The 16,319-nt window shown below is 45.5% G+C and overlaps 1 protein-coding gene across 6 annotated transcripts in view; it reads right to left on the bottom strand.

Annotated features, from left to right (window-relative positions):
• usp32 (ubiquitin specific peptidase 32) overlaps positions 1–16,319 on the bottom strand; it is a 61,590-nt gene that overhangs the window by 15,561 nt on the left and 29,710 nt on the right. For 4 of the 6 annotated variants that reach the window (XM_034097005.2, XM_034097007.2, XM_034097009.2 and 1 more), the window contains exons 9-15: positions 11,153–11,215; positions 10,065–10,148; positions 9,900–9,961; positions 9,713–9,815; positions 3,248–3,464; positions 2,448–2,626; positions 758–898 (exon numbers count right to left, since the gene is read on the bottom strand). In XM_034097005.2, the coding sequence (XP_033952896.1) occupies positions 758–898; positions 2,448–2,626; positions 3,248–3,464; positions 9,713–9,815; positions 9,900–9,961; positions 10,065–10,148; positions 11,153–11,215 (849 nt within the window). The remainder of the gene's footprint in view (positions 1–757; positions 899–2,447; positions 2,627–3,247; positions 3,465–9,712; positions 9,816–9,899; positions 9,962–10,064; positions 10,149–11,152; positions 11,216–16,319) is intronic. The other 2 variants (XM_034097008.2, XM_071205328.1) reach the window with 1 other exon arrangement.

Raw genomic sequence — 16,319 nt, 5'->3', positions numbered from 1 at the left:
AACAGATCAAAAAAAGAAAGTACATTATTGTCTTTATTTGCTGAAAGCGTGGACTCATTATTTGTACCTATTAATACTTGTACATTGCCGTATCTATTGTGATATATATATGTTGTTTTTTGTAGCACAGTGTGCATTTTTAAATGTAACTTCTTATGTTTATATTCATATTTTAAATGTATTTTATTTGATCTATAATTGGACATTTTACTTGAACTGCTTATGTTTCTATAAATATATTTTTACTTACTTTAACTTAATATGTTAAAAACTATTTGATTTGATCTTAAAAATAGGACATTTTTACTCAAACAGCTTATGTTACAAAACCAAATTCCCCCTGAAATACAATATTCAGATTTATAGGGACTGAAAGGAACTAACTAAATATATATTGGACACAAAATAAAACACATTCATGTTCTAATACTTGAGAGAAAGAACTTGTAACCAGTTATTAAACGATGTTCCATAGGTTTTTATTTGAGCCTGATATACAATCTAAGTAAAAAATATATCATTTTCCCTAGATGAATGAAAAACGGTGTGCATTCTTTCTTCTGTAGACCGACTTCCTGTTGCTAACTTCCTCCAAAAAGCATAATAGGGTCCCTGTGAAACTTAAGACACTAGTTGTAATATTCCAGCAGGTCTGAGACGCTGTGATGTTAATGTTGACCAGTGTTGCCTCACATCGAGTGAGGTTCATCAGCTGTTGAGTGTATGTGTGTGTGTATTCCAGACTGTATTCACTCACCGGCCGCGGCAGGCTGAGGTTGGCACCGTACCAGTGGTAGAGTGCCCTCCACACCGGCTCTGGCACCGTCTCAAAGTCCCTGCCAGGCACCAGCTGCAGGGAGCGCCTCAGCCGCCCCCCCTCCATGGTTAACGTGGGGGCCTGCAGGGACACAGCACACACATCAGCATTTCTACAAGGGGACAAAAGACCCTCTTCTGCCTGCTTGAATTACAGATAATACACAGAGACAGAATCCTAATGCTGTGCACTGGCTGGCAGCCTGCTATCAGTACAGCATGATGAAGACGTAAAACAGAGTAAAAGGGAAGCACCATCTGGTCCCTGGGAGCCTTCGCCAGCAGGGGAGTGGCACTACTCCAGTGCCTCCTAATTAGGAATCTCAGATCATCTCTGCTGTCTAACAAAGGACACACTGATGTAACCAGCTGGTTGTCAAGATCACAAAAAAAGACTGTTTTGAAGACTCACAGTGTGTAATGAAGCTAAAATCTCATGCCACACTCTTCTTCTATTTTGGTAATATGTTGTCATCTGTTAATCCAATTATTTGTAATCTCTTTTTCTGATTCATGAAGCATGGAAGACATAATGAGCTCCTAATTACAAGTGTTCTACAAAAGTGTCCCTTTAGCTGAACTCTAATGTTTATATCGTAACGCTTTCAATACCATTAGTATTTCTAAAGGAAAGTTAATTTTGGAAAGTGAGTGTATGCAAGACTTGAGGGCTGATGTGTCATCAAAATAAAAGAGAAATAAATATGGTTATACTTGCATACACTTTTTCCATTCAGTCATTATTTTAAGAGAAATAGCTAGCCATAAATTGTTGTTGTTTTTCTTTCTATTACTGCATTTGTTAATTAACTACATAAACATACAGTAACTAGTGAGCTTTAGAGGTATTGTAGATGTTTTTCAAACTTTAAACAGAACCTCAACCATGTTTTCACTCTTCAAGCTTAGCTAGGCTAATGGCTAACTGTATTGTTTTTTCGTACTACTGGTGTATTTGTTAATTAACTAGATAACACACAGAAACTGGGGAACTTACAGTAATGTGACTTGCTTTTTACCCATGTTTTACTCTTTAAGCTGAGCTAGGCTAACTATATTCTGACAAACTCTGCAGTTGATTTCTTGTCTCACTCTCAGGAATAAAGATAACAAATGTATTTCCCAATGAGAAACTATTCCGTTAAATAATTGTTGGGATACTTTAATTTGTATTTTTAACATAGAATACATTGTAGGGCTGTTCGATTTGGAAAGATTATTGCAATTATTTGGACTGATATTGCAATTGCGATACCATTTGCTATATAATTTGCTATATTTGAGAGAAGGATCATTTTTGAAACATTATTCACATTATCATGTTTAAAATACATATTTTAATGATCATGGTGTGTCTTTTTCTGTACAGTATCTGTACCAAAACAAGTATTTGTAATAAGTCTGTAAAATACCGTTATAAATCCAGGACTCTGCAGGACCACAACAAATAATTTAGAATGATATTTTCACATATTTAGCATTTACTTATTATTGCGAATAGGATAACATTTTGATTAATCCTGCAGCCCTATTCATAACTACACTTTTACTCTTCTTCTAATAAATATCCAAGCATCAATCCATCTCCTGCTTTCACCCACACATCCACACAAACACACACACATCCTTGCCTTCATGGGGTCGGTGTTGACCAGAGGCTGGTTGTCGATGGCTCCGGGTCTCTGTGCTATCAGCTGGGAGGGAAGGTGGCCATTGGCTCCAGAGAAACACTGATTGTTGTTGTCTGACACGTTGTGCTGACGGGCGAAGCAGCTCTCTGTCGCAGAGGGAGTGACCTGGGGGCTCAGGGCTGCTTGGACACAAGGGGGGAGAGCATACATGTACTGTAATGTTTCACTGTAATAGCGTTATCTCCATGGCAACAATTAGATTCAGTACAGCAACAGTCATCAATTGACTGCTCTGAGATTCTCTTTTAATTTGGGCAGAATGCTTGGAAAGAAGCATTTTGTAATGTATACCTGAATCAAATCAGTTTATTTCACAGCTTAATGGAATACTTAATTGTGATTGCTCAATTTAGATTTTCATTTTTTTCTGGTAGCGGAACGTTGCTAAGGGCGCTCTGATCAAGGGACTTTGTGCAGTCATATCAATCCACAGAAAGAAGTCTGGTCAAATGAATTCCAGCTGTGGCCAAAAAAACATTAGTTTTAGAAAATCCATATTTCTATTTCTGAAGAGTACATTGGAATCATGATGTCTAAACTTTCCCAATTAAAGAAAACAAGATACGAAGAAAACAGCACAAAAGAAGGAAATAGGTCAAAGACACTGAGCTGGAGGACAGAGAAATCAGCAGAAGAAGACAGACAGTAAGTAAACACTAATGAGAACAGGAGAAGAAAACAGACGGGAAGTAAACACTATAGGGAACTTGGTATGATTTTTTTCCTAAGTGCTGACTGACCGATCTCAGTGGCCTCCGAGGAGCTGGACACAGCGTCAAGTGACCTCTCCTCCGTGGGGCTGACGGGGCCGAAGGTTCCCAGTCCTACCAGTCTGTCCAGTGGGGGGAGCACTATGGTGGCTGTGGCCATCGGAGTCCGCAGTGAGCTCAGGATGGACGGCTGCTCCACCACGATGCCTTTATGCTCCTGGACAGGGAGACAACAGCAGGGACTGCCCTGTCATTGTTGAAAGTGATATCTGTGATTAATTTGCCGATGGCTTCAGTGACAGCCACTGCTACTGTCCCAGTGGGATGGTGTTGTGCGAGATGCAGTAATAACCCGGTCTCATAAACTGATATTTATATTAAACAAAACTGTAACACAAACGGGGTCAGTCAAATGTGATACTTAGAGAAATCTGTAAAGAGGGAGCACACTATTTTACTGTGGTGGAAAGTAACCGTTTACTTAGGTACTTTTTTTGACTTACTTCACTAATTTCTATTTTGTGTTTTTACTACACTACATGTATTGCATACAGTGGGGCAAAAAAGTATTTAGTCAGCCACCAATTGTGCAAGTTCTTCCACTTAAAAAGATGAGAAGCCTGTAATTTTCATCCTAGGTATACCTCTATGAGAGACAAAATGAGAAGAAAAAAAAAAAAATCAAGAAAATCACATTGTCTGATTTTTAAAGAATTTATTTGCAAATTATGGTGGAAAATAAGTATTTGGTCAATAACAAAAGTTCATCTCAATACTTTGTTATATACCCTTTGTTGGCAATGACAGAGGTCAAACGTTTTCTGTAAGTCTTCACAAGGTTTTCACACACTGTTGCTGGTATTTTGGCCCATTCCTCCATGCAGATCTCCTCTAGAGCAGTGATGTTTTGGGGCTGTCGCTGGGCAACACAGACTTTCAACTCCCTCCAAAGACTTTCTATGGGGTTGAGATCTGGAGACTGGCTAGGCCACTCCAGGACCTTAAATGCTTCTTACGAAGCCACTCCTTCGTTGCCCGGGCGGTGTGTTTGGGATCATTGTCATGCTGAAAGACCCGGCCACGTTTCATCTTCAATGCCCTTGCTGATGGAAGGAGGTTGTCACTCAAAATCTCACGATAAATGGCCCCATTCATTCTTTCCTTTACACGGATCAGTCGTCCTGGTCCCTTAGCAGAAAAACAGCCCCAAAGCATGATGTTTCCACCCCCATGTTTCACAGTAGGTATGGTGTTCTTTGGATTCAACTCAGCATTCTTTCTTCTCAAAACACGTCTAGTTGAGTTTTTACCAAAAACTTCTATTTTGGTTTCATCTGACCATATGACATTCTCCCAATCCTCTTCTGGATCATCTAAATGCTCTCTAGCAAACTTCAGACGGGCCTGGACATGTACTGGCTTAAGCAGGGGGACACGTCTGGCACTGCAGGATTTGAGTCCCTGGCGGCGTAGTGTGTTACTGATGGTAGCCTTTCTTACTTTGGTCCCAGCTCTCTGCAGGTCATGGACTCGGTCCCCCCGTGTGGTTCTGAGATTTTTGCTCACCGTTCTTGTGATCATTTTGACCCCACGGGGTGAGATCTTGCGAGGAGCCCCAGATCGAGGGAGATTAGCAGTGGTCTTGTATGTCTTCCATTTTCTAATAATTGCTCCCACAGTTGATTTCTTCACACCAAGCTGCTTACCTATTGCAGATTCAGTCTTCCCAGCCTGGTGCAGGTCTACAATTTTGTTTCTGGTGTCCTTTGACAGCTCTTTGGTCTGGCCATAGTGGAGTTTGGAGTGTGACTGTTTGAGGTTGTGGACAGGTGTCTTTTATACTGATAACGAGTTCAAACAGGTGCCATTAATACAGTTAACGAGTGGAGGACAGAGGAGGCTCTTAAAGAAGAAGTTACAGGTCTGTGAGAGCCAGAAATCTTGTTTGTTTGTAGGTGACCAAATACTTATTTTACAGAGGAATTTACCAATTAATTCATTAAAAATCCTACAATGTGATTTCCTGGATTCTTTCCCCCCATTCTGTCTCTCACATTTTCTAAACTTTGACAAACTACAACAATAAAATCATGATGTATTTGTTGATGATAAAAACAGAATAATGCTGTTGTAGAATACTGTGGAAAGAGCCATTCTGCATAACAAGTACTTTTTTGCTTGATTCATTTTACTTATTTTAAAAAGCATATCAGGTTCTGTACTTAAGTAACCTTTTCAATTTAAGACTTTTACTTGAAATAATGTATTTTGAGATCATAGTATTTCTACTTTTACTAAAGTAAAGGATCTGAGCACTCCTTCCACCTCTATACTAGGAACTATTTGGAGGGTGCATTTAGAGTACCCAAGATATAGAAATAAATTATTATTTTTTAAATAACCTTTATTTCCTTTATTTACAAGCTATAGTACCCAGGATAGATTAATACAAAAAAGTATATATATATTTGTTGTAATACTTTTAATTTAGAAGCGACATGGAGTGTGGATTTACAGTACTCAGGTTAATATTATAATTTCGTTCGGGGGGCGAAGCCTCAGAGCTCCCCTTAGGAAGAGGGATACCAGCCTATGGCTCCCCACTGTGTTGTTGTCAACCCTTGCGTGTTGAGCTGATTATAGCAGCCACATACACCCTGACGGTAGCAGGACACCGGCCGTCGTCCAGGAGGGACTGCAGGAACTCAAGGATAGTAGGCACCGAGCAATGTACTGGGTCCTCATTTTGCCCTTGGCACCAGTCAGAAAACTGTTTTCACCTGTTTTCGTACTGCCTACGAGTAGATGGTGCCCTTGCATTGAGAATAGTCCTCCTGACAGGCATTATGCAGTCGCTCAGCAGCGGGTCGGGACCTCCAGTGGCCAGACCCACAGCTGGAGGCGGCAGGGGTCGGGGGGTGCCACATCCGACCCTCCAGCTGAGATAAGAGGTCCTTCCTGTTGGGGAGACGCCAAGGCGTTCCGCAGCAGGGAGAACCAAGTCCTGGCTGGCCAGAAGGGGGCCACCAGAAGAAGCCTGTGGCCCTGATGAAGCACTCTGAGGAGTGTTAGTAGAATCAAAGGAAGGGATAGGCATAGAGGAGACACATTGGCCATGAATGAGCCAGGGCGTCCTGACCCATAGGGCTGGTCTTCTCTGTCAAGGAGAACCATAGGGGGCAGTGGGTCGACATCTTCGAGGCAAAGAGATCTACCTCTGCCCTGCCGAAGAGACCCCAGATGCTGGTCAACACCTCTGGATGAAGCCGCCACTCCCAAGGTGGAGGCTTGTGACGGGAGAGGAAGTCGGCTACGTGGTGACCTTAGGCTGAACAGGCAAGGAGCTGCCCAGGTCAGGAGAGTCTGGGACACCTCTAGCAAGTGTGAAGATTTGGAGCCCCCCTGGTGGTTTATGTGATACATTGTGGTAGTGTTGTCCGAGCGGACAAGCACATGCCTCCCCCTCAGGAATGGCAGGAAGTGGCAGGAGTGCTAGGTGCACAGCTTGTAGCTCAAGCACGTTGGTGTGTTCTGTGCAGTCCTGAACAGACCACTGCCCACAAGCTGTCCTGTTCTGCCACACCACACCCCACCCCGAGAGGCTGGCATCCGTCGTAACGGTCTCTCTGCGGAAAGGGACGGAGCCCATGGCCACGCCCCTTGACATATACGACCTCTCCCTCCATGGGGATAGAGTGGAGATTTTTCCACACCAATGAAGAGGCTCTGAGAGGGGTTCAGACAATTCTTCTCCATGTTCGCCTTGAGGCCTAGCCGGGCGACATGAGAGAGAAGGAGAGCCGTGTCCTGGGTTGACTGCAACCTGGATGGTGCACAGATCAACCAGTCGTCTAAGCATGGCAGAATCTTCATACCCTGACTGCAGGGGCGAGAGGGCTGCCGCGACACACCTGGTGAACACCCTTGGGGAGAGGGAGAGTCTGAATGGGAGCACCCTGAACTGGAAATGACAGCCTCTGAAGGCAAAACGAAGAAACTGCCTGTGATGAGGCACAATAAGTACATGAAAATAAGCGTCCTTCAAGTCAACGGACGTGAACCATTCCCCCCTGGCAACGGTACGAAGAACGTCCGCTGTGCTCAGCATATGGAAAGGTAAAATCTTTAGGAACTTGTTGAGTCCCCTCAGATCGAGGATTGGGCGAAGTCCACCGCCTTTCTTCCTTACCAGGAAGTAGGTCGAGTAGAAGCCCCCGGCTGTGAGATGGGGTCCACCGGCTCGATTGCACCCTTGGCAAGGAGGACTGACAGCTCCTGGTTTAGGGCTACTTCTTTTGCCAGGTCGCTTATGGTCGTCATTTTGACCCGGCTGAAGGCTGGGGGCCGGCGTCGGAACTGAAGCTTGTACCCTTGGGTTAAGGTGGAAACCACCCAGGGGTCTGAAGTTTGAGCTACCCAGTAGTCGAGCTGCTGCTGGGAGAAATAACCGACACTCGGCCCTAGACCCTCAGTACCTTGCCCCCCGGCCTCTGGAGGCTCTGTGGGGGCGACGGTTAGGCACCGGATGCCGAGGCTGCCTTGGGGGCGAGTTAGCAGGACCACGCTGGTAGTGGGCCGGCCCCCTCGTGGGACGCTGAGGCCCATGGTGGGCACTGGGGTGAGCCGGTAGATTAGAGCGGCCTCGGGAGGCAGACACGGAAGCTAGTCTAGGCCTACCGGGGGGGGGCATGTCTCTGCGAAGAGCTGAGAACTGTTGCCTGGTCTGACTAGCTTGGACAGTCCGTACAGGCAGCTGAACCGAACAGCTCCCCCGGCTCCACTGGGACAGCACGGAGGGTCCTCCTACATGCCTCTGACAAGGGTGACTGTGCCAGCCAAACCCGGCGACGAGTCTGGACAAGAGTGGACATCAGGCGCCCAAGCTCTCTAGACATCAGAGCAAACGCTTGTAATGAGGCGTCACTGAGGCTGGTAGAGGAAGCGCTGAGAGCATCCTGCTGCAGGGAAGCTGAGAGGGAGAGCATGATGTGAGAGAGGGAATTGCCTGACGGCCCATGCGTGCCGCTGTAGTAACTCGACATTGGGGTCGAGGGCACCTGGCCTCCGACCTCAGAGCTTCGTCAGGGAGCCCATCAGGCTTAGTCCTCTTCTTGGGCGGGGCACCCACAGCCTCTGCGGCCCAACGCCTAGGATGGGTACTAGGTAGGTTGGGCTGGATTCGACTGTGCAGGGGGCAGGCCACCATCAGCCAGTAGTTCTACCTCGGCTATTCTAGCAGCTCTTACCGCACGAGGTATGATGGTGCAATTCATGCACGGGTCCTCGGAAAGGCCCTCCCTCAGATGCTCGAGGCCAAGACAAGAGAGGCAAAGGTCATGGCCATCCTCTGGTTGAAGAGGAGCCATACAGGTGTTACAGCCGTTAAACATAGCGACAGCACCAACGAAAACTCCACACTAATTGCTGCTGGCAGCTTAAGTCAGTCTGAGCGAGAGCACTCAGCTGACTGTAAATAACCGGGCGAGGAAACAATATATGTAGTGAGAGGGGAGTGAGCACAATAGTAGTTAGCGTTAGCGCTCTGTTAACTGGGGTAAAAAATGAAGTCAGTTAACGGTGTATATGCCGTGAGAGGAGAGCGGGGATACTCTCTCCACTAGCGCCATAGCGAGTTAGCCTGAGCGAGAGCACTCGGCTAACTTGGGGACACAATTATCTATTAGCTTGCGAATAGATAGCACAATCAGAAAGAAATGGCAGCAATCTCACCGACTGACGTGCAGGAGCGTCCGCTCTTTACCGGTCCGGAGCTCCTGCGAGTCAGAGCGGTGAATACCGCGGTCCCCTCCCTTGGGAGGGGGACAGCTCGTCACAGCCTTTGGAGGGTGAGCATTTTAGCCCGCAGCTCCGATCGAGACGATCACAAGGCTACAGGTAGCGAATTTTTTCAATAAGCTAGCTTGGCTGCTACTCATAAAGTAGTAACCTGTGCAGCGAGAAGATGAAAAAGGACTGAACTCGATGACAACACCGGAACTTATGCCTTCCGGGGTCATACGAGGTCACACGTGACTTAGTTGATATAAATATTCGACCTGCACATGCGCGAGACAGAAGATATTCAGTGCTAAGCACCGCCTCTGGCGGTCAGTAAGGATGAAATAGAACCCTCTTTAATGGTCACACATGCAGAGCACATAGCACACACAGTGAAATGTGTCCTCTGCATTTAACCCATCCTAGTAACTGGAGTCTAGTACAGTGGGCAGCTATTGTACAGCGCCCGGGGAGCAATGGGAGTGGGGGGGTATTCGGTGCCTTGCTCAAGGGCACCACGACAGGGCAGGAGGTGAACTGGGACCTCTCCAAGTAGCAGTCCACACTCCATATTTTAAACCTGTGCGGGGACTTGAACCGGCACACAGTCCACAATCACAGTCCAAGCCCCTTCTGACTGAGCCACTGCCGGACTTGTCCTGCCAGAGGGAAAAAATACGACTTGTGAATTCATAATGTAATCCAAAATTGACTTACATATTTAACGTAGTCCTTCCACTGCTGCCACCACAGCATGGAGATGAGGAACCAGTTCTGACTCTGCTGCAGCCCATGTCTGCTCTCCCTCTCCAACCAGCCCCTACACACAGATAAATGGGGTCCAACAGCTTATTCCTTAGAGTTATAAATAATAACAAAACAGACAAATAAGACGGGTATGTACCTTATGATCTGCCCTTCCTCCTCAGGACTGCCAGGCCTGAGCCCCAGCACTATGTGGCAGACCTGGAAGAAGAGAAATACACAAAGATGCTAAATCACATGGATCAATACACACTTTTACAACAATAAGTTGTAATACCAGTGCACAGTGTGCTGATCCACTGACCTGGAAGAGCAGATTTAAGAACTCATTGGCCAAAGCGCTCTTCACACTCCAGATCTGGTAGTCTTCCAGGGTCAGGTGACCCAGCTGGGGAAGAGTAAAAAAACACACAGGTCAGCATTAAGGCAGCACAATTATTTAAATACTCCTTTATGAAATTGGCTTCCCACAGTTAAAGTAACATTATCTATTAGGATACTGAGGCTACATAAGCTCATTACACTCTTTGAAAACTTCACTACATTCAAAATGATGGTATTGAGTTTCTTAAACTGAAAACCAGCCACCAGGGGGCGTAGAGATGTTATGGATTTAAATTAGGGGATCTGTCTGGCCAACATTCATTTTCTTTTTACTTTTTCTTGGTTGTTGCGGATGCAGAACTGAGTATACGAGTAATAAAGATCTGCTGTATATTATATATGCCCAAATATATTAGTATTAAATATATGTATAAATATGCCCATATCTTTTGCTATATTTTTCGACCCCCCAATATTATTTTATTCTATTTGCTTGTAGGAGATGCACGGTATAAAGTATGTAAGTAAGATTATAGAGTTACAAACTGCTTCACAACAAAAAAACATACATTGTACAGTTGTTAACAGAGGGCAAATATAGAAAATACAGAGGACATTTATAATTTACAGCATCTATACAGTGAGGACAAGTCGGTAGAGATGGGTTTAGAATTGTCTGAGCCCAGTACAGACTCAACTAAAATAACAGAGAGATAGATCGGTTCTTTTTTAAATAAACCAAATGATCGCAATTTGAATTTTGGCTATAAAACATACAGCCCATGTCATCACATTCAAATATAGACTGCTTTAAAACGTTAAAAGAAAATAAACAAATATATTTATTTTCTTTGGTGATTGAGGGTGAAATTAGTTTTCAGTAGTAGAGACAAGTACAGTACTGTTGCCATGTGTGTCTACTGGGCACAGAAATCAGTATGTGTAGCTGGAGTATAATGGTGTTGACTTTCTCTGCAAAATAAGGTTATAAAATATTCTTAGCGGTAAAGGAATGACTTCCTGACAGCTGCATCAATGGTGCTTCTGTCACCCAGAGTTGTGTCTCACCTTGGTTGTGTCGTGCATCTTCAGGATGTCCTCGACTATGTCCGACACGCTACTGTGCAGCTCCTGCAAGGGGAGACAGAATATTTTAGCATGAAGTAGCAAACACTAAGCGGCATACTAAAAGAATGCAGTGGAAAAAGATCCTAACACCTCGGGGTCTAGAAATGTGGGATGAGTGTTATCTGTCTGTTCGCAAAGCCATAAATACCATAACAATAGACTGTTTCAATTCCTGTAGCAACCACACTCTGTGTCTGCGTCTGGATCACTCCAAACCCTCCTGTGAAGTAATGGCAATTTTTAATGTTCCAATGTCCTATATCCTATTGCCATTACTTCACAGGAGGGTTTGGAGTGATCCAGACGCAGACACAAACAGATGAATCTCCGGTCTTTTGCTGCAGTTTAGAATGATGTTTATTTTGCTTTACATACGAAGGTTTAAGTATACCGTGTCAATAGTTGTGGTGAGCATCTGCCGGGCTGATGAAATCGGTATGCTCTCTTCCTCCTGTGTCCTTGTCCTCGTCCTCTCCTGTCACCAATGACCCTTTTTATACAGCCGGTGCAGCTAAAAAACCTTCTTAGGTTGAAACAGTCGTGTTGCCATCCCATCCAGCGCTGAGAGAACCTGTGGGTTATATTTTCACCCAATTCCTAGCCTTTCCTTATAGGGCTCCTCACTTCTTCAGGTCTGTCACTTGGATTCAGCCGGTGCCCTGGTACCATAACAGCGAAATCGCAGATGAGCTGCTCGGTAACGTGTTTGTTGTTGGGCAAGCTGGGATTTTCTTGTCTGAATGGTAAGTCTAGGCAGTAGTGTCCATCTGACATTTTTGCAGAGTGATTCATAATGTTCAAGAATGGTTTATCTTTTCTGGGCATTTCCTCTGTTTCCTTGTTGTTGTTTTTACTCGGGTTGGTATTGTGTTGGATGACCTTTGGATCCTCTTTGTTTACTATGGATACTGGATTTACAGCAGCAGGGCAGCCATTCTTATCCCTGATGATAATGTTGTTTCTTCTCAGTGGACCATCAATGACCCACCCCAGTAGGGTCCTTACAGCGTATAGTCCATCTCCCTGGCTGTTGACTAGCTTCCAAGGTTCCAAGGTGCATTTGTCCCAATGAGTAGGTCAATGCCAGAGTCAATTGATTGAATATTGTTGTCTTTCAAGTAAGGCCTATGTGTCAGGTCATCTTGAGCAGGAATGTTGTGCTCGGAAACAGGCATGGTCTTGTGTGTGAACACATCAGGTTGTTGGTTGAAATTGTCTTTGTCGAGAGTAGATACTTCCAAACTTGAAATGTGATGACTGGTTGCCAGCTTCACTTTGTTTATTGTCCTCAAAGGAATATTTGTCTTCTGTCCTGGAATAGAGGTTTGGGTTTGATGAGGTAAGTATTCAGTTGCATGTGGATTGCATCTTGCTGTTGTGTTTCTGAAGTAAGAGTTCATCCCATCTGATACTCTGGAGGTGTTTCTTGATCCAATCCTGAGCACTTTTATTCTGGCATTGGCTGCTGCCAGTTCAGTTAGGTGGAGCGGCTGTGGCTCAGTGGGTAGAGTGCTGGACTTCTAATCAGGGGGTAGCAAGTTCGAGTCCCACTGCAGTCAGCATGTCGTTGTGTCCCTGGACAAGACACTTCACCCCAAATTGTTCCTGTGGGGATTGTCCACAGTATTCAATGTATGTAAGTCGCTTTGGATAAAAGCGTCTAACAAATGACATGTAATAGTAATAGTTGGTAATTCCAATGGTTCTTCTTTCGTTTTAACTGTTCTAGTTGGGCATCAAGTTCCTGTTGCATATTCAGTGCTGCAGCCCTTTCAATTAAAGCAGCCCTTTCTGCCTGAGCTTTCATTCGAGCAGATGATACAGATGATGCATAGCTAGTTTTGTGTTTTGACTGAGGTTTTGAAACACTGTTATCAGGTCCGATGTTATCCGAGTTAACACTTGGTTTTATGGCACTTCCCATAATAGTGTGTGTTTGACTCTCCACCTTCAGATAACCACACATTTAAATCTTGTATGAATCCATCAAATATTTCCATCTTTTGTTGCAGCCACCGCTTTTGCTTTTTCCATTTCTTAATAATAATAATAATAATAATGATAATAATGGGTTTCATTTATAAAGCACTTCATATTTGACTTCAATTCCCGAAGTGCTTATTGTAAGTCGCTTTGGATAAAAGCGTCAGCTAAATGCAATGTAATGTAATGCTACAAGCAGTGAGCATGAACAGTATAAAAACATTACACAACACGGTAGAATTAATAAAAAGCAATAAAAAACAGACAATAAAAATAAAATAAAAGGGTGGGAATAAATAAAAGGTCTAGGAAAAGGCTCTATTGGAAAGATGGGTTTTGAGGCCTTTTTTAAAAGCCTCCACGGTCTGTGGTGCTCTCATGTGGTCGGGGAGAGCGTTCCACAGTCTGGGAGCAGCCGAGCAGAAGGCCCGGTCTCCCATAGTACGGAGCTTAGTCCTGGGGGGTTTGAGGAAGTTGGAGTTGCTGGAGCGGGTGGTACGCAAGGAGGTAAGTTCCTTGAGGTAGGGAGGGGCAGTTCCATGGATACACTGGTGGGTGAGGACGGAGACCTTGAATTCGATCCTCAGTTCCACGGGGAGCCAGTGTAGTGATTTAAGGATGGGGGTGATGCGATCATATTTGCGCACCCTTATCAGGATCCTAGCAGCGCTGTTCTGAATGTATTGGAGCTTCTGGATGCTTTTGTTAGGGATCCCGATGAGGAGTGCATTGCAGTAGTCCAACCTGGAGGAGACAAAGCCGTGGACTAGCTTTTCGGCGTCAGACAGAGTGAGTGTGGGGCGGAGTTTGGCGATGTTCCTTAGGTGATAAAAGGAGTTCTTGCACAGCTGTTTAATGTGAGCCTCAAAGGTCAGGTGGGCGTCCATTTTCACACCCAGGTTGGTGACTATTAAGGAGAGGGTAATGTCCTGGCCGGAGAAGGTGATGGTGGTGATGGTGGATGACCGAACCTGGTGTGGGGTGCCAACTATAATGGCTTCGGTCTTGGAGCTGTTGAGTTTCAGGAAGTTTGAAGAGGGTGGGGCCGAGAACTGACCCTTGAGGGACACCACAGGTGACGTCGACTCTGCCTCGCCCAAGGAGACGTACTCTGTTCTCCCGGTGAGCTATGATCTGAACCAGTCAAGGGGAGAGTCAGAGAGTCAGATGGTGGAGTGCAGACGATGGAGGAGGATGCTGTGATTGACGGTGTCGAAAGCTGCAGTGAGATCGAGGAGTATGAGGAGAGAGGGAGAGCCAGCATCAGCCGTCATCAGCAGGTCGTTGGTGAGCCTGACCAGGGCCGTTTCTGTGCTGTGGCCTGAGCGGAAACCAGACTGGAACTTCTCAAATAGGTTGTTGGAGTTTAGGTGGTCCTGGAGCTGAGCAGCAACTAGTTTTTCCAGCACCTTTGATAGAAAAGGAAGGTTGGAAATCTGTCTGTAGTTGGCCAGGACTCCCGGGTCAAGGGAGAGTTTTTGAGACGAGGTTTGATGACAGCGGTTTTTAGGGCAGAGGGGACATGGCCAGCCTGGAGAGAGAGGTTTACGATCTTAGTGATCATGGGGCTCATGGTACTGATGTACGATTTCACCAGAGCTGACGGAAGGGGGTCCAGGACACAGATGGAGGGCTTCATCCTCCTATCAATGCCCTCAACCTCTCGCTGAGAGATGTCCGTGAAACAGCAAAGAGACTGGGTTGTCCCAGGCTGTGGATCAGCAGTTGGAAATGGAGGTGCAGAGGGGCTAGAGAGGATGGAGCGGATGGTGTCAACTTTGTTTATGAAGAAGGCGGTGAAGATGCTACACTGCTTCTCAGTGGAGTCGGAGTGTAGAGGACTTTGGGGTTTTAGGAGGTGGTTTATGGTGGAGAAGAGTTGCTTGGAGTTTCCAGCACTGTTGTTGATGATGGAGGAGTAGTACTGGGACCGTGCATCTCTGAGGGACTGTGCGTAGGCCTTCTGGTGTTCACGATAGGCTAACCGGTGAACAGTGAGTCCTGAGGCCTTGAGCCACCGCTCAAGGACACGCCCAGCTGTCTTCATTCTCCGCAGCTCGGCGGTGTACCAAGGGGCTGAGCGCGAGAAGGTGACCATCCTGGTTTTGAGTGGGGCGTGCAGATCAAGGAGACTGTTAAGGGACTGGTTGTAATATGCCACTGACTCATTTACTGATGAGAAGTTGGCGGAAGAAAGATGCTGGAGGTCCAGGGTCATGGTGTCCGGGTTGATGTTCCTCAGGTTCCTGAGGAACTTCTTCAGGAAGTGGAAGGTTCACCAATGCCTCATGATTTTCCTTTTACAGAACTTAATCAATGCAACCAGATTTAACTGTATTTCTTTTTGCATTGTCCTTTGAATTCATAAGCTCTTTCAGTCTTTCCATTAACTTCTTAGCTTGTTTGCATTTAAAGTTTCTTGCTTTTTCACAGTTTACAATAAACAATTCCCATCTCTTGGCCATGCGTTGGGTAATCCTTTTTTCCATTACAGATCCCAATCCAACAGCGCCATCTTGTGACGTAACGTCAGAATTGACAGGCATAATGTTCACTGTTTCGTTTTCTAGTTGTCCGTTTGCCGACAGCGCGCTGTTTCAAACAGCTGGCATTATTGCAGCATTAAATCCATTTACTATGCCATTGTACAATACAGCTTAATGTATCCAATATACAATCTAGTTGTAATGCTGCACATACCCGGCTGCTTTCCCAGCCTTGGCTCTCTGCGTCTCCATTCGCCGTCTTGATGAGCGCAGGTGGGGACAATCTCCAGTTGATTGTGTCGTGTTGTCCAGGCAGCTGAACCGGAATGACGGTGTCGGTTGTGAAGTAATCCAATTATTTGTCCGGTGAAAACTTTGTTGAAAAAAAAAAATTGTTAACGTTTCGAGCCAGGTCCCGGTATCTCGCAGGACAGTGTACCCAGCAGGAACCTCCAGCAGACCCCCCCACACGGTTCCCTCGTCCCTTTGAAGAGGCGGAGAAGTGGGTGTTTTTCATCTGCTGGTGGACTACCGGGGAGAACGTCAACCAGGCAACCATGGCAACCATACTCTGGAGGTCTTATTCGCTGCTTTTGGTGTATTTTGTACTACAGCGCCACTTACAGGCCCGGCATATG

This window comes from Pseudochaenichthys georgianus, chromosome 13 (genome assembly GCF_902827115.2).
Source record: "Pseudochaenichthys georgianus chromosome 13, fPseGeo1.2, whole genome shotgun sequence".
In the NCBI taxonomy this organism is placed as follows: Eukaryota; Metazoa; Chordata; class Actinopteri; order Perciformes; family Channichthyidae; genus Pseudochaenichthys; species Pseudochaenichthys georgianus.
The sequence above is the reverse complement of the archived record's forward strand: the minus strand, read 5'-3'. Positions and strand labels throughout refer to the sequence as shown.